Source organism: Amblyomma americanum, chromosome 3, assembly GCF_052857255.1.
Source record: "Amblyomma americanum isolate KBUSLIRL-KWMA chromosome 3, ASM5285725v1, whole genome shotgun sequence".
NCBI classification, from domain to species: Eukaryota; Metazoa; Arthropoda; class Arachnida; order Ixodida; family Ixodidae; genus Amblyomma; species Amblyomma americanum.
The window spans coordinates 102,528,916-102,556,149 of NC_135499.1; the positions used below are offsets into that span (position 1 = coordinate 102,528,916).

The 27,234-nt window shown below is 45.5% G+C and overlaps 1 protein-coding gene and 1 long non-coding RNA gene across 3 annotated transcripts; one reads left to right on the forward strand and one right to left on the reverse strand.

Annotated features, from left to right (window-relative positions):
• Window positions 1-568: 568 nt before the first annotated feature.
• On the reverse strand, window positions 569-21,020 carry LOC144124756 (uncharacterized). 2 transcript variants are annotated; one of them, XR_013313275.1, is made up of 4 exons: window positions 20,797-21,020; window positions 17,759-17,921; window positions 3,366-3,512; window positions 569-2,600 (listed from the first exon to the last, which is right to left on the reverse strand). It is a non-coding gene; the product is annotated as an uncharacterized LOC144124756 (long non-coding RNA). The 2 variants fall into 2 exon arrangements; XR_013313276.1 differs by lacking the exon at window positions 20,797-21,020 and adding an exon at window positions 19,348-19,616.
• LOC144124755 (uncharacterized) lies at window positions 20,108-27,097 on the forward strand. Its single transcript, XM_077657619.1, has 4 exons — window positions 20,108-20,193; window positions 21,030-21,100; window positions 24,020-24,171; window positions 26,677-27,097. The coding sequence occupies exons 2-4, from the start codon at window positions 21,052-21,054 to the stop codon at window positions 27,019-27,021; spliced, it is 546 nt and encodes a 181-aa protein (XP_077513745.1). The 5' UTR covers window positions 20,108-20,193; window positions 21,030-21,051; the 3' UTR covers window positions 27,022-27,097.
• The last annotated feature ends 137 nt before the right edge of the window (window positions 27,098-27,234 follow it).

Sequence of the window (27,234 nt, forward strand, 5' to 3'; positions counted from 1 at the left end):
CGCATAGCGGGGTAGATGCGACAGGTTTTAGGACATCATTAACATAGAAGAAATGCTACGGTGGGGCAATTGCCGGCAGAATAAGCAAGGCTAATCCCACCTGTAACTCGACTCAACTCAGCAAATCCTCCACTAATGAATGAGAAAATTGAATCAACCTTGGGAGAAATTGTAACACTTTTCATTTATAGGCTATAGCGAAATGCAGCATACCTGCTGTTTGGCGCATCTGAAAACTAATGAGAAAGAGTTCACGCTTTCTACCAAGTTGTCTCCAGGATATAGTCTGGAAAAGCACCTTTTGTGTTTCTACAGAAAGAGTTTTCTACAGAGATGTGTATTGTCTTAAGTGCTTGATGTTTTTGCAAAATGAAGGTAAGAAAATGTGCTGCTTTAAATGAAGACTAATTTCAATTATGAGGTTGTGCTGAGTTCTAGCAGGTTACCTTGTAATCACTGTACAGGAAACTGGCACTAATGTGATTGACATGAAGAAACCACATGGCAAAAAACCAGACATTTATTCCACTTTGTAGTCAGGAATAAATATTTGTGGTCCTTTAAAAATGTTAACTAGATGCATTAATTTGTGAAGAATAGCATAACATCTCTTACAATTTAGTGAGGTCAAACAAGTTAATTGTGTCCTTAACCAACCTGCAAGATATGACAGCAGGGATTACACGGGTTGTAACTTCCGTCAATGACCATTGCCAATGAGCAGTCATGTCCAAGCTGGCCGAGGTTTGCTCTACTATAGGCAGTCGGTGACAGCCTCCTGGCATTCAGCATTTCAGTGACTGCTTGTAATGATCCACTATGCCAGCAGCAACAAAACAAGTAGGCACATATGAACTAATATCAAGTTGCATTTACTACACTGAATAGCTATATTGTAGCATTTATTGTCGCCGGTGCCAGGAAAGTGTGTCCGAGTTAGGAAAACATCATCCCTTTACAGGGAGTTGGTGACGCCACCCTAAAATCCTGGATCACACGAGGCTCTCTAGTATGACATAACAAATAAGGCAGTTAGGCTGAACTAACAGAATTTGAGAGTTGCAGCTGCAGGGACTAAACAAGTCGCAGCTTCTACAGCTGAGTGAGTTCGCAAATTCACTTCAAATTAGATTTGATATCAGTTTAATTTTTTTAAAATCTTGCGGATAAATATAAACATGAAGGCTTCATGCAATAATTATACACTAGCAGCATATGAGTCCATGCACAGTAGACACTTGTTCAGGGGACTGAAATAAGAGAGAACACCTGTTTGGCTTATCGAACGCTTAGAAAGGCAAGCTAAAGCAACAAAACTCTAATCTTGTCTGAATTGCTCCTGAGAATTATACAATAAATTATACACTGGCACAGAAAAAAATAAAAAGCATGCTGGAAGTCTGTTGGCTATGTAAAACCTACTTGTCTCAAGGACAAAAACACCTTCTGAAGATTTGTAATTTCGAACCCGACCGCGACGGCTGCGTTTTTATGGAGGAAAAACGCTAAGGCGCCCGTGTGCTGTGCGATGTCAGTGCACGTTAAAGACCCCCAGGTGGTCGAAATTATTCCGGAGCCCTCCACTACGGCACCTCTTCTTCCTTTCTTCTTTCACTCCCTCCTTTATCTTTTCCCTTACGGCGCGGTTCAGGTGTCCAACGATATATGAGACAGATACTGCGCCATTTCATTTCCCAAAAAACCAATTATTATTATTAATATTATTATTATTATTATTATTAAGATTTGTAATTAGGGTGAAACTTTCCGTTGTAGTCTACCATGGCATCTAGCTGCCTGCCTAGTATGGCCTTGGATTGAGGTAGATGACCTGTTCGCAGTTCATGGGTGGTTAAATGTTTGAAGATAGACATCCAACACTGGATACAATGATGGATACAGTATTGTTCAAGTAAATTTTGTAAGAAATTGAGCTACGTTCACAGTCTGCTGGAAAGTGGCGTAGTCGAAGATAAATACACTGAACTTCATGCTATGAATGTGCCAGTGTCACTTTCTTCACCATCATTGCCCTTCCAATAAATAAGTCCCAAAAATTGAAACTACGTATTTACCGCAGAAATGCAGAGCAGTGAGGTGGCAAGAAATTTTTTGTGCTTACCAAAAAACTATTCCATGAAGCACACTAGGCAAAGTGATTGAAGTCTGCTTTTGTGCTAACCTGCAAACTGTCAAGAAATGCAGAAGCATAAAACTTTTAAGATAATGCAGGTATTCTCGTATAGTTCATGGTGCGTTCACCACAGTTCGTCGCTGGTAATATTTTCTGGAAGACAGTAATGGCTGCTAAATATGTGGCGGTAATGCATTGGTTCTTCTTTCGTAATGGCAGGTTAGAAGTACAGCAGATGCAAACCTTCAAAAAATAAAATCAAGGGAGAGCTTCAGTCCAGCGATCAACGTTCCAACAACAGGACTTGTCTTTGTCAGGACAAGTGCAGTCATCATAGGCAGGGGTTTATAGGCCCTTCACTCTAAGGTGGATGGATTGGGGTTATGGTGGGGTGCGGAGTGAGGAGGGTGGGAAGATGGCGCGCTTGGTCTTCAAATGACTCCTGTCTGGCCATGGAGGCTGTCACCTACAGGTAGGAGAGAAGCAGGTTAATAGCCACACTGACATGAAAAGAATGCAAAAACAGACCCCCCTTTTTAAAAAAAAAATCAACAGAATCAATATGAACAATGACAAAAACAGTAAAGCGGAAAAAAGGTAAAGAAACAAAAAATGACATGCAGAAAAGAATGCAGGCGTTAAAGTGGTTATCAAGCTTGCATTCTTTAACCTTATAATCTACGAAACCCACAGCATATAGTGTACAGTGGTCCACATTCCTTCTAGTGGTTGCATTATTTTGACAATTCTGCCTTCTTATGTTTAGTGATATCTGTTTTTCATATTTTACTGAACCAGACATTTTAGTAACTAGGTCTCCCTAATTAAAATATACGGTGCATGTCATCACATCCATTGCTGTAATTTTTACCTGTCACAACGGCTATCAACGGCTTTGGCTGCTCAACCCACATTCAAATTTGGGACATGCGGTAAACCCCAAAACATCTTGCCAGTAGTTTCTCTGTAGTTCGTGTGAAACTAATCATTTTCTATTGAACCTTTACTTTCTTTTCTCGGCCAGCTTCTCCTATAGGACCTTTGAAAAACTGCTGCTGAGTGGTGGACAAGATTCTGGAGCTGTTTTCCTCTCCTGAGGCTGCATGCTCTCAACCACGGCCACAACTTTGTCGAGGAGCCGTTTGACGTAGCCTGTGTGAGCATTTTATCTTATAGCTTGTGCAATATTCCCTTTCTTTGTGATGAAATAAACTAGGTGATGCAAGCTTACCATAAATGGGTGGTTCCTTTACTGGACAAGCTTTCTTCACCATCTGCTGCCTTTGGGTAACGCACACACCATCGAAGTGTGCCATCCGTTGTGCGTGCCTGACCACGTCAACTGTTCTAGTTGTAGTGAAGTACAGCGAGTTGGGTCCTGAAAACGTTGCACAGAACCGTGTGAATATGTGCAAACGTTCGCCCCCAGGACATGTAACATATGTAAACAGTCCAACTGTAATGATCATGCGACAAAAATCACAGATGAACGTTAAGCACAACGCCATATTAGCAATTAGTGCTTGAAAGTACCATAAGCACGCGTGATGAAAACACTGAAAAAGAAAAGTACTACTTTTGAAGATCTATGAGAACAAAGCATTGAGGCAGTTGCCAGGCGGATTGACAATGAAAATGAAATGCTTGCATGGTGAACACAGCAGAAAATCTAAATGCTCACAAAGTGTCGCCGTGTAAAAAACCCTTCGGATTCAGTCGATTGTGCTTTTAACTTCTGTTGAGAAGACGTGAGAAATGATGCATCTATTGAAAATTTCAGTAAGTGTAACTTAAGATGCGCATCTTTTCACGTAGTTTTGGCAGGTGCCTACATGCCTTTCAGTTTTCTGCAGATGCATGTTTAACATTCGTTTTGTTAAACGTAATTGTTTTGTGATATCGGTCGCTTCTCACTGTAAAAGTAGATAATAGAAGACAACAGCTTACCTGGCCCTCATTCCTGACTATGAATAATATTACGTATTCTCTGCAAAATGCATTAGAAGGCTACGAAAAACCTCTGATTCATAGGTTTGGTGTCTGTTAGGTAGCCATGGCATGCCTTGCAGAATGGCCTTAAACTTTGCAATATCTTGAAGCTTCTGGAAATCTTTGATTCTAATAGGAAGCGGTCATTATCAGCTCTTTAAAAAACTCTAATCGTGCGGCTTTATGTATGCTCCTGCATCAACTTGTTAAAAAAGCATTTCAATGCACCTCCAAATAAACTTGTATTCAGTAATGAGCATGCTATAAGTTTTGATAGTTTTAATAAACATTGGCATTTGGGGTGCACTGTAATAAATGGTATAGAAGATTTAATAGCTGTTATTTACTTAGGCCATGAAGCTTTTCCTGTACATTCTGCTGCACTGCAAAGGTTGCTGAAACTTTTTAATCCAGTCTATTGCCCTCAACAACCATACGTTGTCCAGCATCTCCTTTTTATGGCCTGCCATTTCTTCTTGATTTCTGCTAGGATGTCATTAACTTCTTTTTTCACCGGTCTACTCTGCTCTCTTCATTCATAATGTTACACTTTCTACTTTAGACAGCTTGCAGCATTGTGCTCTATCTAAGTTCTACCTTATTGTTAATTTTCTTTCTGCACCATAAATGAGTACTGCTAATATACAGCTGTTGTGCAATTTTCTCTTGAGGAATACAGGTAAATTACATTCATGATTTGAGCATACCTGAAAAATTCAATTCTCTTTATTCTTTTTCTCCTAATTTATTCACGCTTGTGATCTGGATCTGTCATTTTTTACACTAATTAGATCTCTTCCCTTCCCACTTTTAATGCTTCGCTGTCTATATTAAACCACTGCTCGCTTCAGAGACTGTTGAACGTTGTTTTAGTTCCGTGCATAAAGTTTTTAGACCCACTGTTCTGCTTTGCCTGTCGAGGCCATCGGTCATGCTTTGCAGTTTGTTCAGAGTTCTTCAGTATTTGAAAGTGCTAAAACAACACGAACAAAGAAGGAACAGACATGGACAAGCACTAGTCGATGTCTGTTCCTTCTTTATCCGTGTTGTTTTAGCGCTTTCGAAAAATGACAAACGTGCACCAACAACCCAAGCCGCCACTCTTCTCCAGTTCCGAAATCTTTAGCAAGGCAACGTCATCACCAAACTGCATTAACTCTTATCACCAGTTCTCATTTGAGGTTCGTGAATTCATTCTGTAAACACGAAATGAATAGTACTCTAGAGATTGTGTCTCCCAACCGAACACCCTCTCTTATTGAAGTTTTATTACTTTATATACCGTAGTTAGATGGCCTAATTATTCTTCGGTAGGGCCTTTCACGTATTTGCATTACGGGATGTAATATACCTTCTCTGAGCCACTGCTTGGGTTTGATGTCACCGTGCAAGCACGTGGGGAACGATGCATGGTCATTATGTGGATGTCCCTTTTGTAATTAAGAAATGACAACCATTTCGGCACAATGAGTTGTGCTTTGCCTTCGCTGGATGCTGCCGCCCAGTACAAATGGGAGCTTTTCAGATCATTCCTTTCAACTTTTGAACCACCCGAATACTTCTACCCGCCCACAAGGTGGCCCGTATTCACCTGATTTGACTTGGTGGTTAGGCCCCGGTAACCCTCGTTGGGCTGTTGATTCTGATACTTGGGGTAGCGATCACAGCCCTATTTTTATCTCCCTCACGCCTACGCGTCTACGGAAAATACGCCGCACTGTACGAATAACATCATAGGATTCTGTACGCGCAGACAATCATTTATCTACATTCAACCCCTCTTTAGCATTGTCTACTCTATCTGCTGTTCTCGCTACTCACACTATTACCACTACTGTAAATGAAGACGACCCAAACCCGGACATACATCTCTTGAATCTGTGGGCTCTTCGTCGCCAGGCGGATCTTTACGCTACTCGTCACCCCGATGACCCTTCGGCTCTTCCTACTCTTCACCGCGCTACCGCACGGGCGCGGCGCTATGCAAAGCGGCTAGGCAGGCAACGCTGGGCTGCATGGTGTGCCCGCCTGTCCTCTACGCAGGGCAATCGACATCATTGGAGAGTGTTTCACGCCATGGAGCGCCCTTCTCAGGTTGCAGATTACACAGAGAGCATTCGCCTCGCGCTAAATGTGGATGAGGACACATTTTCACAACAAGCGGCCCGTCAATTTTTTCCAAACCTTGACTGCACCGCTACGTCTCCACCTGACTTATCGGTAACAGAGCCCCCCGATGGGATTACTTCTGACCTCACCATGGCAGAGCTGCTGGCCTCCATTGATCGTTTAAAAACTACTACTACTCCCGGGCACTACGGCATACCTAACTCCTTATTCCGTAACTTGGAAGGGAGGGCTTTGGAAACCCTACTTGATACTTTTAACGAAGTGTGGCTTTCTGGCGTCATGCCGGGAGACTGGAAGCATTCTATTCTGGTTCCAATCCCCAAGTCAGGTCAGCCTCCAGTATCTCTCTCGGCCCTTCGTCCAATTTCTCTTACCCCTACCATCTGCAAGCTTTATGAAAACATTCTAGCCGCACGCTTATCATGGTGGCTGGAATCCCATGATTGTTACCCAGATTCCCAAATTGGTTTCCGCCCACAAATTGGAACGGAGGACGGCCTTGCTACTTTGGCTGCTGACGTGCTTGACCACTCTCCACAGAGTCACCTTGTACGAACCGTAATCGCTACAGACATAACAAAGGCATATGATAACATCCTTCACTCTGCCATTCTTGCCTCCCTTCAAACTCTTGGTCTCCCTCACCGGTTCCTCCTCTCCATTCACGCCTTTTTAGCAAATCGAACCTGCAGCGTGCGTGTCCACGGAAAGCCCATTGGTAATTTCACTTCCAATAGAGGAGTGCCGCAGGGCTCCGTTCTCGCCCCCACATTATTTAATGTGGCTTTAATTCCTCTTGTTCGAGCCCTAGAGACCATCCCTTCTATCCGCGTGCTTGCATATGCCGATGATATCACCTTGTGGGGCTGTCATCCAGATGCGTCTATTCATCAGTCGGTCCTTCAACACGCGCTGGATGTATTGACATCTCGCCTCCCACCTTTGGGTCTAACACTCTCTCCTACTAAATCATGTTTCATTCGAATTGGAAATAAAGCCGCCTTACGGAAAGCTCCCCCTTTAAATTTTACGGTACATAATTCTCTGATTCCTCAGGTAGAAACTGTTCGTATTCTTGGTCTTCTCCTCCATACATCTGGGACTGGCACCCCGTGGCTGACAGCCACCCGTAAATCAGCTCACGCTACTCTAGGTCTGATTCGTCGCATAGCTATGCGCTCTGGTGGCGCACGTGCTCATACGGCCCGCCAGCTTGTGCGCTCTATCCTTCAGCCACGGATAGTATATCAGGCTCTATTTAAACGTCTCACCCGCAGATAGTGGGACTCCCTTGAAGCTATCAATCGTGAGGCTATGCGCGTCATAACATATCTGCCTCGTTTAACACCCATACCTGTGCTACAGGAGTTCGCCCAACTTAATACACTCAGTGAAATCATCGACCAACAGGTGGCAAATAGAGCTCGAAAACAGTCTCTCAAACTTCATCGTTTAAAGACACTTCCACCGTGGTCCTATTGCCAGCTCACTGACAATCGCCCCACTGTTTCCCCGTCGGTATCAGCAGCGTATCTGCCTGAAGGGTGCATATTATACACTGATGCATCTCATTCTGCAGAGAGGGGAGTTACTGCTGTGTATAGTCCATCTCATCCGCATCTCAACTCTCGCGCAACGTATATGATACGTGCACTCCCCTGGCATTGGAACTTCAAGCCATTTACAATGACATTGCTTCCCTTCCGCTCGTTCCAACATTCAATACAGTTCACATTTACACCGACTCCCGCGCCGCCCTTAAACAGCTGAAGGCTGTTCGACGAACGTTCCAGATTTCACAATCTATTCATGTGCTTTGCGCAAAGTATCCATGTCCTGTGCGCATACACTGAATTCGCGGCCATGCCCAGGATCCACATAACATTCAAGCGGATGCTATGACTCATCTTCATTCATGATACGATCCGCCACCTTCCCCTCTTCCCCCAGATCCGTTCCTGTCCCACGTTTCCGATTCCGAAGTTCTGCGCCAGCGAACACGCGCTCTAATTCCTCCGTGTTCGCACCCTCTCCCCCGTAGTCTTACTCGGCAGGAGGAGGTATCCGTGCGCCGGATTCGGGCAGGGGCGGCTCTGACACCATCTGTCCGTCATCGGTGGCGTGCCAAAGATCTGCCACTACCTGACAGGTGCCCTCACTGTGGCGCTGCACCGGACATATGTGATGTGCGGCACTTGTTGTGGACGTGCCCAGCGACGGCTGCTATCAGAAAATGGCTCCTCAGGGAGGTGGGCCCGCGGTGGAACCGCGAAATTGACTTCGTGAAGTGGACAATGGACAACCGTTTAATTAACAACCTCTGCGACTACCTCAGCGCAACGGTTCTTCACTCCTTCTTTAACTTTCAATCCCGTGCATTCCTTCCCCCCTTTCCTTTTCAACTTATGCCTCATGGCACACTTCTCGAATTAAAAAAAAATGGTTGCACTCAGCCTTTGTCCAAGGTGCAAGTTCCTTGCAGTTAATTTGTTTTGCAGCTGTGTGCATCTTCTTGCTGATACCTCAAATACATTATAGAAATAAATAGAACAGCTGTAATATATTCAATAAATAGGCTGAATATAACATTTTATCAGCCACCGTAAAGCAGCAGCTGATGGATACATTTTGTCATGTGCCACAGGTCGAGCTCGTGGGTGATTGCAGCTTTCTTGTTACGGAGAAAGCACTTGATGTGTGTATGACGGTCGGTCACGAGCACTGCTATCTTGATGTTCTCACTCTTCAGTAAAGCAAGGGCTTACTTCAGGCCCTCTAACTGCATGCGACAGCTGCCACTAGCATCATTGGACTTAGGAATGATAATGACAAAGGATGTCGAGCTTGATGCGCTGCATGTCTACCAATTAAAAAAAACTACAAGTATTGAGGTCTCTCCTTCCAAGCTGTAACTATTTTTACAAAAATAAAGCAGCAGCTGATGTATACATTTTGTCATGCATGCACAGGACCATCACCGGAGGGGCGTTATTGTCCTGCGCCTGCGCTGTGGCTCCACGCTGTTTCCCTGTGAACCTAACCAGCTTCACCCTATTCTAAATGTCTCTAATAGCTCCAGTCCGTTTTGTGTCCCGCCGCTGCCAGAATAACATTCCGACGCCGCGCACCTATGTTTCAAAGCCAAGCTGCAGCTCGCCTAGGTTCGGTCGAGTATTTTGTTTCAGATCGCGTAGCTAATGATTCACGGCGAATCAGAAACGGGTGGGAAATCACGACGCCGCATATAAACAACTTCGACATTTTTTTGCTTCGCCGCGTCGAACCGAACTTCGCTCAGCGCGCCCCAACACCTGGCCAACCTGGCCGCGCACTGCTCCGCGGGGGCTCCGCGAGCATGTCAGGCACAGCAGTGGACTTTTTTCAAATGTCCGTCCCGTCCGCACGGGAAGAGTTATTAGCAGGGTTTCGTTGATGAGTTACGTGATGTTTAGCACATGTGTCTCTATAGCATAATCTCTTTTCTCGAAAAGAAGAAACCCGCTAATACCGCCGTGAGGAGCAGCACTGCCCATCCCATCGCGGGAACGCCTTCGGTGTAGGCTAATCACGGTCAACGCTTCATCCAAACTCCACCCACAAATGAGACCTGAATTGCCACAAAGTAATGAATTTAAAACAGGAAGAAGGAGTCACCTCATGTTTTTTTTTTCTTTTAGAAAATGCGCTTCTTGGTGATGTGCTTCTTTTGTGCAAAAATATCGAAGGTACTGCGTCATGGTTCCGCTGTGCGCCTTTGACAGAAACCCCTAGTGATCGCATTAGGGACAAGCTCTGCACGTAGTCGCTGTCACGAAAGTGCTTCGAGCAGAGTACGCTTGTTTTAGTTGCCTTGAAATTCTCCTTCTTCAGAGCAACTATCCACTGCGCTGCGAGCTTTTGATATTTCGGGAAAGTGTGAAAGATGGCATCACCGCGGCTGTAGGTGCCCTTACAAATGAACGCACAGCAGTACCTCATGTTGGAGCTGCTGCACGTAATCGGACGCTTAAAACTTGGCTTACACACTTCGTGCGTACGTCCACAAGGCAGGCAACACGAGGAACAACGCGCTCTCAAAGCACTCTCGGGTGACTGGGAGAGTCTCCGGCTAGTCATAATGACGTCACACGGGCCGACCTGGACGAAATTTTCCTCTCCGCTGTTCTCCTCTACTGCACTTTTTCGGGACGCGGGAAATTTGAACGGCGCACGTTCTATCTGTGATTGCACCGGTGCTTCTGAAACAATAAAAAAAAATAACTGCACAAATATGGTCAACAATGGGTATGGTTAAAAAGCCTAGTAGGTTAGCAGATGTGAAAACAACCTCAGTCTCAATTTAATATAAGCGCATTCGTCAATAACTAGAGAAAACGTTATGAAGTTCCGGCATCTATTCATTAAGGAGGTTTCTTTCTGTCACATATATTAAGGAGTCTAAATTAAATTTGAAAGGAAGAAGGTGTGGAGAAGACGACGCGAATCAACCAAAGAATAAAGAAAAGGAAGAAGCATTCGTTGAGGTGGAGAGAGATGATTGGTGGAGAAGAGAAGAAGACGACGACAAGGCTTACATGGACTCAGTGTGGGTATGTGCCATCTTTTGATAGCCTAACAACAACAACAACTAACACCGAGGCTATAAAAGGGCGAGTGAGAGCGAGGCACAGGGAGGAACAGCAGAGAAGCGGAGGCTCCGGCGGGTCAGGGACACTTTGGCTGGAAGAGAGCGACGCCGGCTACTGCTCCGGTGAGCTCGCGTTCTGCGGCAACGCATCGTGGACTTCCTGCCGTGCCTGAGCCTGTTCCGGGGAGTCAACGGAGGACGCGACCACCTGCTAGAGCCAAGGGTGTCTCCAGCGCTGTTGCCACCCATCCGGGTGGTGCCCCCAACGCCAACAACACCGGCATCACCTCCACGGGCGCTTAGACCGGGAGCTTGTACGATGCAGCCAGCGACGCCGCCTGCAACGCCAGCCCAAGCACGCCGAACGTCGCCTCGACGCCGTTCACGGGATCCATACAACGCCGCAGCCGCATCGAACCAACCGTGAGCACGACCACGAATAGTAAAACGCTAGTAGTAGACGCTGGTAGCAATGTGCCCGGGTCATGTTTATTTTTAGCCTTTGCTTGTGTTAGTTTCGTTAGTTTTGTGTTCTAGTGTGTGTCACGTAGGGTGTATTAAATGCGCGTTTGTGCGGGTACACTCGTCGCCTAGTCTATTCTTTCGGTCTGAGTGTTCTCCGGAGAGATCTGTGACAAAGTGGCGAGCCTGTGCCGGGATTCATTTCCTTTTTATTCTTTTTGCTTTGTCTCGGATCTTTCCGATCTCTCGACGGCATAAAGGATGGATTTGGCAAGAACGTTAGAACTGGCGCTCAAGCTAGGGTTAAGCAAGGAAGAGGCGACGCATCTCTATGAGGAGGAAGGAAAGAGGCAGAGAGAGGAAAGGGCACAAGCACGCGCTGACTTTCGCGAAGCAGAAGAGCGCGAGGCGAAACGAGCTCGCGAGGCAGAAGAGCGAGAAGCTAGAAGTGCCCGCGAGGCAGAAGAACAGGAGAAAAAAAGGATAGAACGGGAAAAGGAGTTTATTTTGTGGAAACAGGCACATATCGCGGGAGGTTATGACGATATCACGGACAATGATCAGCGTTCCTTAGCGGGTAGAGAATCTCCCATACCGGCCAGAGTTTGCCCAAGAAAGCTGATGGCTCCTTTCGATGACAAGAGAGATGATTTGGATGCATATCTGCAACGATTCGAGCGGATAGCTTTGGGGCAATGCTGGGAGCGCAGTGAATGGGCCACGGCATTGAGCATGTGTTTAGTCGGAGAGGCACTGAATGTGTTTGGAAGGATGCCTGCTGCTGATTTCATGGACTACGAGAAAGTCAAAAAGGCGCTCGCGAAGATTCAGGCTTAAGGCAGAGAGTTTTCGTGAGATTTCGCACCGCGAAACCTGAGGATTCAGAAACCGCTAAGCAGTTTTCCTGCAAGCTATCCAACTATTTTGATACGTGGCTGGATATGTCAAACACAGAAAAGAGTTTTGAAAGTCTGCTTGACAAGATGATCAAAGAGCAATTTTAGCGTGTTTCAGCTCAAAGCTGGCGCTATTCCTGAAAGAAAGTTGTGTTCGTTGGAAGAGTTCGCCGACACTGCAGACCAATTCCTCGAGGCTCAAGGGTTAAGGAATTTGAGTAAGGCAAAGGAGGAAACCCAAAAGACCCTGGAGACAGATGCGGCGAAACCAAGAGCATATGGCGGTGCATCTAAGGCGCCAGTAAGGTGTTTTCTCTGCGGCAAGGTGGGACGTTGTGCAACTTACTCTCGGACTAGTAGTGCTGCCCAAAAACACAGGTTGTGTGTCAAGGTTGTAAGAGGAGAGGTCATACTCTGGATGAGTGCCGATACAGAACGCAGGACCGAGCTGCATGCGTTGTCGACTCTAGGGTAGAACTTGTCACGCCACCCGAAGTTCCACAGCTGAAAGGAGAGCAAACGCCGCTGGAAAATGAGGCAGTGAATGGAACACCCAAGTCTAAAGCAGCAATGCCAGTCGTGGTTGGGCAAATAGGGGACCGTCCTATATTGGTGCTTAGAGACAGCGGAGCTAACACAGTCTTGGTTCGTCGAAGCCTGGCAAGGACGAGGATCTTACAGGGGAAGCGTCGGCCGTCACTCTGGTAGACAGCACAGTAAGGTACCTTCCTGGATCTAGGATTCTAGTGTCCACGCCATATTATACTGGGCAGGTAGTGGCAATATGCGTAGACCAACCCATCTACGATCTCATCTTGGGAAACATTACGGGTGCAAGAAGTGTCGAAGACCCCGATCCCGAGTGGAGGATTCTCGACGTTGAAGAACATCCAAAGGAGGAAACGCCCGCGACAGCTCAGACGGGTGCAGTCAGTTTCTCGTCGGCAGTTGAGACAAGAGCTCAGGCGACAGCCCGAGCAACACAGCGTCCGCTCTCTACTCCTGTTGCGATGTGCCTGAGCGTAACACCGGGCGAAATTGCAATTAGGCAAAAAGAAGACCCGAGCATGAAGACCTGCTTCGAAAGAGTCTGAAAAGAAAGAAGACTCGGACGTCATTAGAGTATTAATTGGTAAATGGTTTTTTGCGCAGGGAATGCATATTTAGTTCAGAAAGGCGGGTCCAACAGCTGGTGTTACCAAGAGATATGCGAGAGACCGTGCTGTGCTTAGGACATGATGCCATTATGGCCGGACACCAGGGTGTTCAAAAAACGATGTCTAGGATCACCTAGGAGTTCTTTTGGCCAGGTGCTCAGAGTGACGTTAATTAAGCGCTTTGTTCGCTCATGTCAGCGAGTGGCGATTGACATTGTGGTGCCAATCTCTCCAGTATCCGCCAAAGGCAATCGATATGTGCTTACTCTAGTTGACGTGGCCACTCGTTATCCTGACGCTATTCCACTGAGAACTTTTGACAATATCTAAGTGGCGGGGGGTCTTGTGGAAATGTTTTCGCGTTATGGGTTCCAGAGGGAAATTTTTTTTGACCGGGGCTCGAACTTCACATCAGAACTAATGAAGGAGGTTAACCACCTTTTGTCATTAAGGCAGTTACTGACGACGCCTTACCATCCCATATGTAATGGGCTTGTAGAGCGGTTCAACGGCACCCTCACAAACATGATCAAAAATTGTGCCCGGAGAGACCTACTGTTTGGGATACATATCTCCCAGCTCTTTTGTTCTCTTACCGCGAAGTACCACAAACGAGTCTTGGTTTCTCGCCTTTCGAGATGCTATATGGGAGAACCGTTAGAAGTCCACTTGCAATACTCAAGGAGCTGTGGACTAATAAAGAGATTGCATCAGATTTCAAGACAACATATACGTATGTTCTTGAGATGCGGGACAGGTTGAAGGAAACATGCAGGCTTGCACATCAAGGCCTGGAAAAGGCGCGTGAACGCCTTAAGGGATATTATGAAAAGAAAGCCATTCACAGGAACCTGGATCCGGACGACAGGGTTCTCGTCCTCCTACCCACGGATCATAATAAGTTACTGATGCATTGGAAGGGCCCGTACCTTGTGCCGCGAAGAAAAAGGACATAGATTATGAGGTATTGATAGATGGCACTAAGAGGGTTTTCCATGTAAATATGTTGAAGAAATATGAAGAAAGAGGTCCCGTACGGCGGTACGCCCCCAGAGCAGCGTGTTCGGTACTGGCCGAGGAGACAGGTGACGCTGCCGAGGTGCCCACGTTCAGTGGGAAGGAAAAAACAGGAGGGGATGAGGTACTGGAGAAGACCAATTTGAATGAAGACAGACGATCACAGCTCTACTACAAATCAGGAGGGAGATGTTTTTGGATGGACCAGACAGTCCGGAGGTCATATGTTACAAATTAGAGCTCTGTACAGATAGAACCAACTGAGCAGCTCTAGGTTCCTCGGGGATGTATCTTGTTGTTGTTGCTGTGTTAATGTATATCTGGGATTTATCTTGTTGTTATTGTTGCTGGTGCTGTGTTAATGTATCCCTGGAATTTATCTTGTTGTTGCTGTTGTTGGTGTTATGTGATCATACAAGGGAGCGTGTTGTGGAGACGAACATGTTTATTAAGGACTCTGTACGGACAACGGCAGTGGTGTGTTAGTGTTCTGAAAACGCCGTTTGGTGTGCTATGTTAGTGGTGTGCTTTTGGTGTGTGATGGACCTCTGCGGTGTGGTGTGTGCTGGGTCCAGAATCGCCGCAGAAGATAGTCGGTTGGCTGGATGGCTTGAAGAGGAGTATGACGTGAGCAGTTGTTCATGGAAAAACTCTTGAGAGGGGTGGTCCTTGTCACGTATATTAAGGAGCCTAAATTAAATTTGAAAGCAAGAAGGTGTGTAGAAGACGACGCGAATTAATCGACGAATAAAGAAGAGGAAGAAGAAGCATTCGTTGAGGTGGAGAAGAGAAGACGACGACAAGGGTTACGTGGACTAACACCGAGGCTATAAAAGGGCGAGCGAGAGCGAGGCACAGGGGGGAACAGCAGAGAAGCGGAGGCTCCGGCAGGCCAAGGACGCATCGGCTGGAAGAGAACGGTGCCGGCTACTGCTCCGGTGAGCTCGCGTTCTGCGGCAACGCATCGTGTACCTCCAGCCGTGCCTGAGCCCGTTCCGGGGAGTCAACGGAGGCCGCGACCACCTGCTACCGCCAGGGGTGTCTCCAGCGCTGTTGCCACCCATCCGGGTGGTGCTCCCAACGCTGACACCGGCAACACCTCCACGGGTGCTTGGACCGGGAGCTTATACGACGCAGCCAGCGACGCCGCCAGCGACGCCAGCCCAAGCACCTCGAACGCCGCCTCGACCCCGGATACTGGATCCATACAACGCCGCAGCCGCATCGAACCAAGCGTGAGCACGACCACGAATAGGAGAACGCTAGTAGTAGACGCTGTAGCAGTGTGCCCGGGTCGTGTGTATTTTTAGCCTTTGTTTGTTGTGTTAGTTTTGTGTTATAGTGTGTGTGTCACGTAGGGTGTATTAAATGTGCGTTTGTGTGGGTACACCTGTCGCCTAGCCCATTCTTTCGGTCTGAGTGTTCTCCGGAGAGATCCGTGACACTTTCTTTATCGAAGTTTAACGTCCAGAAGCGACTCACGCTAAGAGGGACGCCGTAGTGAAGGGGTCCGAAAATATCGGCCACCTGGGTTTCTTTAACGTGCACTGCCATCACACAGTACACACACCTGAAGAATTTCGCCTGCAACGAAATTCGACCGCCTCAGCAGGGGTCGAACCCGAGTCTCTCGAGCCAGCAGCCGAGTGCCATAGCCACTGAGGCAACACGGCGGCCCAAGGAAAAAAAAGAAACCAGGCAGCTCTTCCAGCCTACTCACAAAGACGTGCTTTGTGTGCAATCCGAGCTGTGCCTTCACCGTCTTCTCATCATTCGTTTGTTGCCGGTAGGTGACCGCCTCCTCTTCAAAATGCAGTTTCACAGAATAAACGAACGCCTGTTATTGCTGAAGCGCCCTGTAATAAGTGTAATGGTTTATTTTGGCTACTATGAAGAGCATCGTACGTGCTACTATGAAGAGCATCGTACGTGCATTTTACTACAACCTCAATACTTCTGCCTTGTACGAGACCAATGTTAGTGACTCACAATCAGGAAAAAAAGCAAAGGTAGAAGTTACTACCTTTCGGTTTCAACGAGAGACATTTCCTCTGTAGTGTGGAAATTGTCCATGCCCGGAAATCTTTCAGTAGCTGTGCAGTGAAGGCAACACAGTTAATGAAAGAAGGCATACCTTTGTTGCCGTGATGTGCGCAGTGAGTTCGTTGTTCGGTTTAGGGTTACACAGGGGTCGAAAGAGAGGCAGAAAGTTTTACGGACGGAATACGTTCGTTTGAAAGTAACGTAGATTAAGGAGCTCCTGCCTCTTTTCATTTCCGCAAAGCTTGAGTGTCGTCTGCGGACGTAGCATTTTCGCCGATTTCAGTTGAAAAAAATGTCCGGCGGTGAAACTGATTGTGAGGCTGCCAGTATCTTTTGGAACATAAGATGAAACATGGATGGTAGCGCGTTTGAGACCACTGGAGTAAAGTATGCGCAAAACTCGTTCTAAAAATTTTGCAAAATACAATCTATATTTATTATTTTGCATGACCGTAAGCGAATCGTTCATAGGGATATTTTTTGAGCGCAGCTCTAATGCACCCGTTCGTGGGTTGAGCTGCGTCGCCATTGGTGCAGTCCAGCCCGAGGTGAGCAAGAGGAGAGGAGGAGAGCGAGAGCGACCCCTCGAGACCGGTTGCGCTTAGCGAACGAAAGTGCCAGCGCTGGCTCAAAGATGGCGCCAGAATGGTCCGCGCTGTGTGCGTTGTCGTCCATGACCACTGTATGTTCGGAGGTAGAGTGGCTAGGGGAGGGCCATCTTCTGAGCGGTGGCACGCGCACCCTCGCAGTCACAGCACGCTCCGCTTCTTTGACGGGTGGCGCTATGAAATGCGCTCCTTGTGACAGACTGTTCGCGTCGGCCACGGTAGTCGCAACGTTGTCCTAAAGATAAACCACCTGCTTGTGAATCAGGCGTTGGTGCAGCAGCTTCAACACATCTCCATCCATCATTCTGACCACAAAGCCACCGTCATGACTTTCAAAAACTGGGAAATGAGCGTTACTTGAAGACTGCCCGTGGAAAATAAAAAAGCACTTTGTAGCTGTATGTACGTACATATATCTCTCAAATTATTAATCTGAATATATCGCAAAAAGAAAACATCTACAAAGCTGGGCTAAACTTGCGGTTTACGTAGTATCGTAATCGACATTAGAAATTTTTCCTCCTTGATTGCACTAAATCATCTTTTTTTGTTGGAAGCCCTCCAGAGACAGAGAAACGACTACTGCGCATATGTCGAGAGATAACTAGATCATGCGGCGGCACCGCGACAACACTCCGTCGCAAACCTCGCTCACTCTCATGCATTTTGAAACGGACAAGACATGTGATGCTTACCCAACCGCCATGCATCCCCGGCCTCTCTCCCTGGGACTTCTTCCTGTTTCTTAGGATGAAATTCGCGTAGAAGGGCCACCCATACGACGCGAAGGTGAAAGGCGTGTAGGAGTTCATGGCGAATGTGCTCAGCGAGATTCCAAGAAAAGGATTTCCGTGACACCTGCAACAAGCGGGAAACTCGCTAGGCTCGGTGTGTAAGGCCCATTGTCTTTAATTTGAAGACCACTTGGGGTATATAAATACTGTGAAATAAAGAGCGTTTTCTAAGTTCAAACTCCGTACTTTAAAGACAGACCCCGTGTGTAATGTTAATAGTCCTCATGTTCGATGTGTTGAGGAAGTAAAGACTACAGAGTAATGCCAGATGAAAAGTGGCATTTGCACAACTTTCTCAGGTAAACACATTTGCTTGTTCACTCAGCGAAGCCTCGGTTTAATGTGTTCGTACGTCTTCCAGTTATGAAGCAGTTCCTCATGTGGACTCTCACACGTATTTACTCCGAATTGAAATAAACCCCAATTTTGGGATTTCTCATAAAAGTGTTGATGAAGATATGCTTGATAGGAATAACTTGAAGCGCTCGGACACTTTCAGTTAAGCGCACATTCATAAAGTGCTGGGAGTTAAAATATTTCATTTCGATGCACATAAAGCTACATCTGTCCGCGAAACAGCGGCCACTAGGATTATGAAGCTCGGCACCGGGCATCATTCCGCTGCTTCATAGTCTAACTTGAAAACATCTGAATGTTTACTCGAGCTTGGCATAAGCACGCATTTGGGATACAGCTTGACTAGGGGCAGAACGCATCGGCTAAAGAGCTGGCTTCATATTGCGTCTCAGGAATAAGCCAAGGAAGAAATTGTGTTCGAAGAACATGAGACCGGTACTTTGAGCGGGTGCAATTGGAAACGATGAGACAAACGTTACAACAAATATACGCTGCAGCTTACCAAATGTGCCATGTCCAATATGCTTGTGTGAACCTTTCAGTGTTTTAAAATACAGGCCTTCAGAAATCATTTCAGTGCTGAAAATTTGCTCCAAAACATCTCCACGCTACCATACATGCTGTTGTTCGGCACTCGTGGGCTACGCGGGGCTGAATATGTTTATCTACTTCTGGCCCAAAGGCATGAATTGCAACACCAATGTCGAGGTGCACTGAAGCCAGGCGGACTTATATGACAAGCTTCTAGCAAAGATCCCTTTAGACAACCCTACTTTTGAGACGGGTGGTAATCGCTCAAAACGGGTAGTGCTTACTTATGAATATTCTAGATCGAAAACAGCTATATCCAACCATAAAAAGTTTTGTCGTCACCGTCAACCGTGACGCATAATTTAGCACGAATACATGTTTGCTGATTTCTGAGAGCAAGTGAAAGCCTTTCCATCTTCAAGATGCTTGTTGCAGCTCTTCGACACTCGAGGGGACAGCGTATGCAGTGGCGAACGCGTACCATTACACGCCAATTGATTTCTTTCGGCACAAGTTTTCACACAGCGACAATCTATTCTAGAATCAGTGCTGCCAACACACCTGTGCTCTATTTCTAGTCTTTGGGCGCAGTTACTACTTACCTTTATTCTTAAAATTATCTTACAATGATGCTGTGGGGGAGTGCCAAGTAGTGAAATTCTACTCCAAGTGTTGGATATTCTCAGGCTGGCTCAACCATTTCATCTCCGTAGACAACCTTACGGCCACAAACGCACTCTTTCCACGACTTCCAGTAAGTGTGGAAAGTAGAAACCATGGAGAAGGAGCTGATACAATGCGAGGATTTTCACGTGAATACTAGACGCTGAACACTGCCTTCCTCAGAAACTTTGTAGTAGCCCTTCCACCATGTCGCAAGAACTTGTGCAGGGCTCAAAAAAAGAAAGTGTCCCCACGTGGTCGATAGTTTCCTTGAAATGCTATCGCAGTGCACTTGGTTGCACTGCAACGGCATTCATTGCTGTCAATGTTGCAACGGATTCAATATCCTTTCACAGCAGCATTCACTGTCGATACGTGGCGTTCAGGAGCGAGCCCAGATAAACGAGCAGACTGCAGTGCAATGATAGGGCCGAAATAGGACAAGGCACCTGACGCGTATGTACCTACCTTTATGGCGCCACGAGTTCATGCCGTAATCTCTGGACTTAACACGCAAGAGAAGAGCATTGTAATTACTTCCTTGTAGATTAGAAAGCGTAAATGCTTTTCGTTTTAACCTTTGTTTCAGCTGCAGGCTGAACTTCCTTTTTCTTCGGTCACGTGGCGAGAATGAGCGCAATGAGAAGACCAGTGCGCAATATCGTTATCATCGCTGGGCTGAAAAAAATTAAAACCTCTCGGCCAAGTAGGGTATAAAAAGAGAGCACATTGACAGTGATGCACCTTAAATAGGAAGGAGCCGTGTTACACTGAAAGTTGTTCTGGTGAGTATATCATCCTTACGCTTGGCTTAGCTGCACAGATGTTCGCTCTTAACTAGACTTCAGAGTGCGAATAAAATTACACGCCGTAGCTAGTGGTAGGGCCTTGTTGGAAAACACTAATTTGTAGAGACAAATGTGGCACCTTCTGGCTCGCATGAATACAGGTGGGCAGCGGGAACAGTTCATGAAATAATGACTGTGCGCCAGGGGAAATTGACGTTCTTTGTTTCAACTTAATTTTTTCACCGAAGTATTCGATGCAGGAATCAACCAAAGCCCTAATGGTTGTATTATTGTTTTCCGGCTGTGCTAATTTTGAGACTTAAATACATAAGTTGAAAATAGTCTGAATGGTTTAAAAATTCTCTATACTTGTCATTAATGAAAGAAATGTCCACCAGAGGTTCCAAGATTCACTTAAGCTTTACGCTTTGGTGGAAAACGCAGAAAATTGGATGTAAAATGACGTGACAAAAACATTCTGTATCACAAGCTCCCAGCAAGTTCGGCACGCTTCAATTTTTTTAAACAAAAACCTATTTCATGAATTCGCTAAGTAACAAATCAAACGCGGTTGCAATAAGTATTTAGTATTAAACTTACGTGATGCAAAGAAATCGCTGCCAGCCGCACGAAACTTTGAGAACCTTCTGCGAGTTCTCTATGTACCGCAGAAATTTGGAGGGTCAGAGATTCTTTTCATGAGGTTCCTAGGACCACCATGTAAATTGACCTACAAAGAAAATATATTTAAAAAATTTAGTTGATGCTTCGTTTTTCCCACAGAAAAAAAGTGACTTTATCAATAATTTAGGCAATTTGTTTGCATTCTTAAGGGCGCGCCTCATTGCCGAAGCCATGATGAAGAAAACATTGATTGCTCTTTGCGTAATCTGCTTCATCTCAAGTGAGTACCAAAGCTGCTTATTATACTGTGCTTGTTGACATTACGTAGTGCATTTATTGTTCTGTGTATCTGGCGAACAAAAACATCATTATCACTTCGGCACGACTGAGCCCACTGCATGGCAACAACATCTTTTATATCTCTTCAGTTTACGCTGTCTTGTGTCACCTGCCACCATCTTACCCCCCAAGCTTCTTAATGTCATCTGCCCATCTAACTTTCTGCTGCCATACGCTTGCCTTCTATAAGTGTCCAGTCGATTACCATTAACGACCATCGGTTACATTGCCTTCGAATTACGTACCGTGCCCGAGCTCATTTCTCCCTCTTCATTTCGACTAGAACGTCGTTAACTCTCATTTTTTGAATGACCAACTCTGCCCTTTTCCTGTCTTCTAATGTTAAACCTATCATTTTCCTTTCTTTAGCTCGCTGCGTTCTCCTATATTTCAGTTTGACCCTTTTTGTTAGCCTGCACGTTTCTGCTCGTAAGTGAGTAGCAGTGAAATACAGCTGTTGTATGCATATTTTTCTCTTCGAGGACTTTCGTAAACTGCCAATCATGATCTGAAAGAACCTGCCAATTGCGCTGCGCTCCATTCTCACTGTTCCAGTTATTTCTCGCTCATTGACGGGATCTGCGGTCACTACTTGGCATAAGTAAACATTCGCTGCCTGTTGTAAACTTCTGTTCTCTTCCGAGATTGTTCAACATTGCTTTGATTTCCTGCATATTATTCTTAGACTCTCTGTTCTGCTCTGCCTAAGACATTGAACACACTTTGCTGTTCATTGTGTGAGCGACTTAACAATTCATTGTCACAAACGAATCGTCGACTACGGAGGTATTCTTTATTAAATCTTTCTACATTGCTTTTTTGTTAGAAGAATCCTAGTGTAAAAATAGTGTTGGTTTTTTCCAACTTCACGTCTCATCGTGTTGCGACCACCTGAATGTGAAAGACGTCCCTCACGATGATGCCAAGAAAAGAAAAAAAGAAACAGGTAGCAACTAATACATGTGGCTCCAGTGCGACTATAGATTTGTCATCTTAGCACTTTCTCCCAACTCCTCTTGAGCTGAGAAGTTTTGCTTCTATATGGGTGCATCCGTAGTATAATCTCGTAATGAACGTTTGTGTAGAAGTTGTCTGCGCGTGTGCGCTTTAGATTAGAGAAGAGAGGCGAGACCAGGCGCTGAAGAGTTCGTGAAAAGTTGCATGTTGCGGAGGTACCACTGGTAAATAGCTGGGAAAGGGACAAAATCATGGAACAAAATAATTCAAACAAACTTACGGGTACCAACGAACCAAACTGGCTTTGGATTGGCAAATGAATTTTAAATACATTTTTGCTCTGAATATTATATACCTTGGGCTACTGCTTGCTCTCATTATGCACTAAAATGTAGTTCTCCTTCGTCCTGGCAAAGAAGTTTTGAACATGAAGCCTCCATTGTGATGAAAGTTTTAATGCATCATATATAATTTTTTCGGCAAAACACATCAATAATCGAAAAATAGAGTTTTGAGTATAGATGAATTTGGCTGCGAGTTAATAGTGATGGTGTTCGGGAAGAGACAACTGGCGAAATAAATTATCAAGTATGGTAGCAGAGAAAAGGAACCAGCGAAAATAGACGCAAGACAAGAACAAAGGAGGCACACACCACAACACACCACCAGCGTTGTGGTGTGTGCCTCCTTTGTTCTTGTCTTGCGTCTATTTTCGCTGGTTCCTTTTCTATGCAATATGAACCAACTAGCCCAGCAGTTTGCACTCCTGATCAAGTATGGTAGTTATGTGTCGGTCTTTAAAAGTACACTTCTAGCACTCCACTGCTGTCAGCCGTGGCATGGCTCACAGCCACGATACGGGACTAAACTAGCCGCTATGCAAGGCACGCAATTCTGGTCGTTCTAGGGCGAAAATTAACAACCACAGCTAAGCTCTACTAGAAATCCCAATAACCCCAAAACGCTATTTTTAAACATTCCTCGCGGACCTAACTCAAACAACCTGTCAGCCCTTCCGGCGTACTCGTGTCCTATACTGGTCGGCACTTCTATGCTCTAATATATCTGAATAGTACCATAAAACTGCAATTTAATTGTGCACCTGCTTGTCCCGCGCGACGCCATGCACATTTTGCTTCAGTACGTTTTTCTCCAGATACGAAAAATCGTTTATTTTTCCTACACATCTTAAGGACAATCGTAAGACGTTTTGGCCTGTCATTGTGAAGTTACATTGTCGGATATAAACAGTTCGCTGTCGAAAAAGTAGTATGTTTATAATTTAGGACATGATAAACTATTTTTTTTTCTTTCAAAATGTTTGTGCTAGGCGAGAACGAAAATACGCTGTCATTTCATGCTATCAAAGTGCGCATTTTAAAACTAATAAATATCACTTGATTTTAAAAACCACCATAACGATGTGAGCACAAACTTCGCGCTCGACTTCAGCAAATGTTTATTTGTTTCACACGACTTTTGCGGTGGTATGAAAACTTCAACAAACAGCAATAAGTGCTCACGATAGGAAACAGCAAGAGTAGGTAAATTTTCTCCGCCGAAAGGTATGCAATAATTCTGTTTTGGCCGAAAACACAAAGAAGTTTTAGTAAGTGCTCGCTGAAGAGTGCATGTGTTAGCGATTATCCTTCTCATGCTGTCCCTAATTCTCATTACAGGAAAAAAAAAACGCTTGAGCAGATTTCTTCAGCGCTTAATGTGTTGTCTACTTGTTAGTGCTTCCTCAAAAGCGTTACTAACCGAATAAATAAAGAAAAAAGTTATAGCTTCACTTAGATGTGCTCAAATACTGATGGGTATTGTAAACGTGCAATAAATTTCGAGTATGCGGCCTGTTCTAGCATTCTTTCGTTACTTCCTGCACCTTTCCCTGTACTTACAGCATCAGCACACAAGATTCCTTCTGGAGAAACCATTGTGGAAGCGGATATTGACGCTGACTATAAAGCGGTTGCTGAAGAGGAGATTCTAGTGGGCCGGATCCTGTGCGAAGTTGCACGCGAACTTGCAAACGATGAAACCATCGACAGTGAGGTGAGGAATGCGGAGGCGAAACAACGGACTTCTACCGTCCTCACCCGGGGAGCAGCTGGGCATTTACTCGCAAAAAGCGCGCGGTTTTAACACACATTTCCCTGAAAACTCAGCTCAGCTCAGCTTACCTGGACATCACCACTGGCACCGTCTGTCGGCCGTGAATAGCAAGCACCGCGTAAAAAAATAGGAATTGTTTGATTTGTAACTAAGAGCAAAACTAAAGTCTCCGATGGAATGTTGGGCGAAGACGTTGATGCTGATGGCTTTCTTCGCCTGCTCGCTGCACGCCTTAGTTATAAAATGCTGCCTGTGATTGCCGCAGAGTGTTTCGATGGCCTTGTGACTTCAGTGTGGCTTACCATACAATAACAAAATTATAGCAATTTTTGGTTCTCAGCACAGGCAGCGCGCTGTTGCAGCCGCAGAAACTGCAAGCGCTTGTACAGATTTCTGGGGCTTGCTTCATGTTAAAAATGTTCTGCGTAAATGAAAGCGGCTGAGACAAGCGAAAAGAGCAGTCTTGTGGCGTGGTTAATGCTTGGGGCTAGAAAAAGCTTCCCGCTGATTTCTAGCCAAAAGCTACTCATATAGTGAGGAAAAGGAGCGTGTGGGTCTTGGGACGGGTAGCTTAAACGCACAATAATGCGCAGTAAAACCACGCAAATTCAGAAAGTCCTATCTATAAGCTGATCGAATTTTCGCATGAGTCATCAATACCGTTAAAAAACTTTATATGGAGGAAAATGTTTTTGTGGAAATCCTATGCCATGATCTTTTGTTTCTACGACGAACACTTCTCGGTTGAGGCAGCTTTTCGCTGTTCCATTCAATATCTTAATTTACTTATAACACACTGTCGGCAGGATGGTAAGGACCTGTACAGCCTCCTCAACGTAGGGACGCGGTAGCAGTGGACCCTGTAATTATGTGGCGTCGTCGGATGTCAGGAGGCTCCTCCGCTGTGACTGAGACCAGTGCGCCGCCACGTACGCGTTGTTTAGACGCAGTGGACGAACAACGTGGACGAAAACAACAGAAGCGAACGGCGATCGAACGGCGAGCTGCCTTTTAAAGGGACTTCATCAGGGACGTGCCAGTCAGCGTCCGAACAAGCTTTAATTTTTCTTAACCACATTACTTTTAAAAAATAGGATAGCATATCGAACTTGGTCTATCTCCCGAAATTCCAAATTACCCCCGACATTTCTGAAGTGGGCCCACCCCACGCATTTTGAAATTGGCCCGTCCCCCAAAATTCCAGATTACCTCCGATATTTTCGAAGTGGGCTCACCCCAGGCATTTAGAACTTGGTCTGTCTCCCAAAATTCCAGATCACCTCCGAAATTGTCTAAGTGTGCTCACCCGAGGCATTTCGAACTTGGCCCAACCCCAAAAATTCCAAATGACCCCCGAGATTTTCGATGTCCGCCCACCCCAGGAATTGAATAACGTGGATTAATAAGGATTAGGGCAAGAAATAAGCTGGATTAGTGGCGGTTAGTTCTTTGTTATTGTGGAATAGTAAACACTTCGTGATTTATGTGGTTTAGTGGGTGGATTAAAATGGGAGAGAGTCGGGTTATTAAAATTTGATATGATACAAATTTAAGGCTATCGGACATCACAGTTCTAAAATGTCTAAATTTGGCAGTGCTCAAGAGGTCACGATTCTCTCGACCTATCAGGGATTGTTATTACGGATAATTTCGGTAGTCTTTGCGAGCCGATGATTTAAAGGCTGTCACCTTAAAAGCTCGCAGCTGTGCTAGAGTGGCTGCCCAGTTTTGCACCTACTAGCCATCGTCGCCACGGGTTGACGCGCAGCTGCGGAAAGGTGAAAAGAATCTTTGCGGCCCTACTTAATTTGGAAGACGGGCCGTCGAATGTCCCCATGTTTGCCGCAGCGCGGGCGTCACATCTGCGCTGAGTTTTCGCTTTATGTTTAAGGCGGGCCATTTGCGCTATCATTTGCTTCACCGATGATTCACCTACACGGCCACCCACATGCAGCCCGTTCGAATGAACTGGTGTGTGCCCAACTTCATCCAGTTAACAAGCGCCCGATACGATTGAATCGGAGGAGTATAGGTCAGGACCACGCCGCCGGTGCAAATTATTCGGATTTTCGAAATAACGAACTTTGATCTAGCGATGTATGTTGTTAATACAAATATTTCCTTGGAAGTACGTGTTGTGTGATCTGTATTTATGAAATGTGTTTCGCAGTAAGATTTAGCACATCTTTCATATTGTGATCTAGATAACTATCTTGAAGACCTCCGCGTTTCTCAATTTTGCGACCGCCTCTAAACAGAATATGTGGTTTCAGCCTGTGTTCATCTTTTTGTTGGATACAGGATACGCAGTGTTTTGTTAAGATTGGCGGTATGCATTTCCATTCTAGCTTGACTGGTGCAGCAAAATATATTATTACGAGAAAAATTGCTATTTAAAAACACATACATTTATATAAGCTTACTATTCATTGTTTGATTTTTCAGATCAACGAGTACTTTTTCAAAAAGTTGTGGAAAAACATCAAGAAAGTTGGAGGACAAGTGGCCAACGTTGCGAAGCAAGCTGGCGGCGCGGCTGTCAAAACTCTTGTTGACGTAGGCAAAGCAGCCGCCGGCAGCGCCATTCAGGTCGCTAAAAAGAAACTTCAGGAAAAGGCGACAAATGTTACAAACAAGATAGTGCACAAGGCTCTGGGGAAATACGATTTCCAGGACTCCGTGAGTGGGGCCGACTTCGTGAAATATTTGAGCGCACAGATGAATACAGTTGGCCAGCGGCTGATAGAACGAGGCGAAAAGCTCAGCAGCTTATATGATATAACTTTCTAGAAAACATGTAGAAGCCTTTCCAGCAATCCTATACAGCAAATAAACTAAATAAAAACTTTGAAATGACTTTGTTCAAGCTCGTCAAAGCACTTTTTTGCTCTATTTCTCCATTTATATTGTAGGTCAATGGCAGATGCTATTGTACGTCACTACCAGTAGATTTTCCTCTACATTAAAAGTTGTTACGATGATGACGATAATAGTAAATGACTT

Excerpts from the sequence above, each read along its gene's own strand:
- LOC144124755 (XM_077657619.1), top strand. The coding sequence starts at position 21,052 with ATGATGAAGAAAACATTGATTGCTCTTTGCGTAATCTGCTTCATCTCA. Across the intron at positions 21,101-24,019 it reads CGTAATCTGCTTCATCTCAA|CATCAGCACACAAGATTCCT; the intron begins GTGAGTACCAAA and ends CTGTACTTACAG. Across the intron at positions 24,172-26,676 it reads ATGAAACCATCGACAGTGAG|ATCAACGAGTACTTTTTCAA; the intron begins GTGAGGAATGCG and ends TTGATTTTTCAG.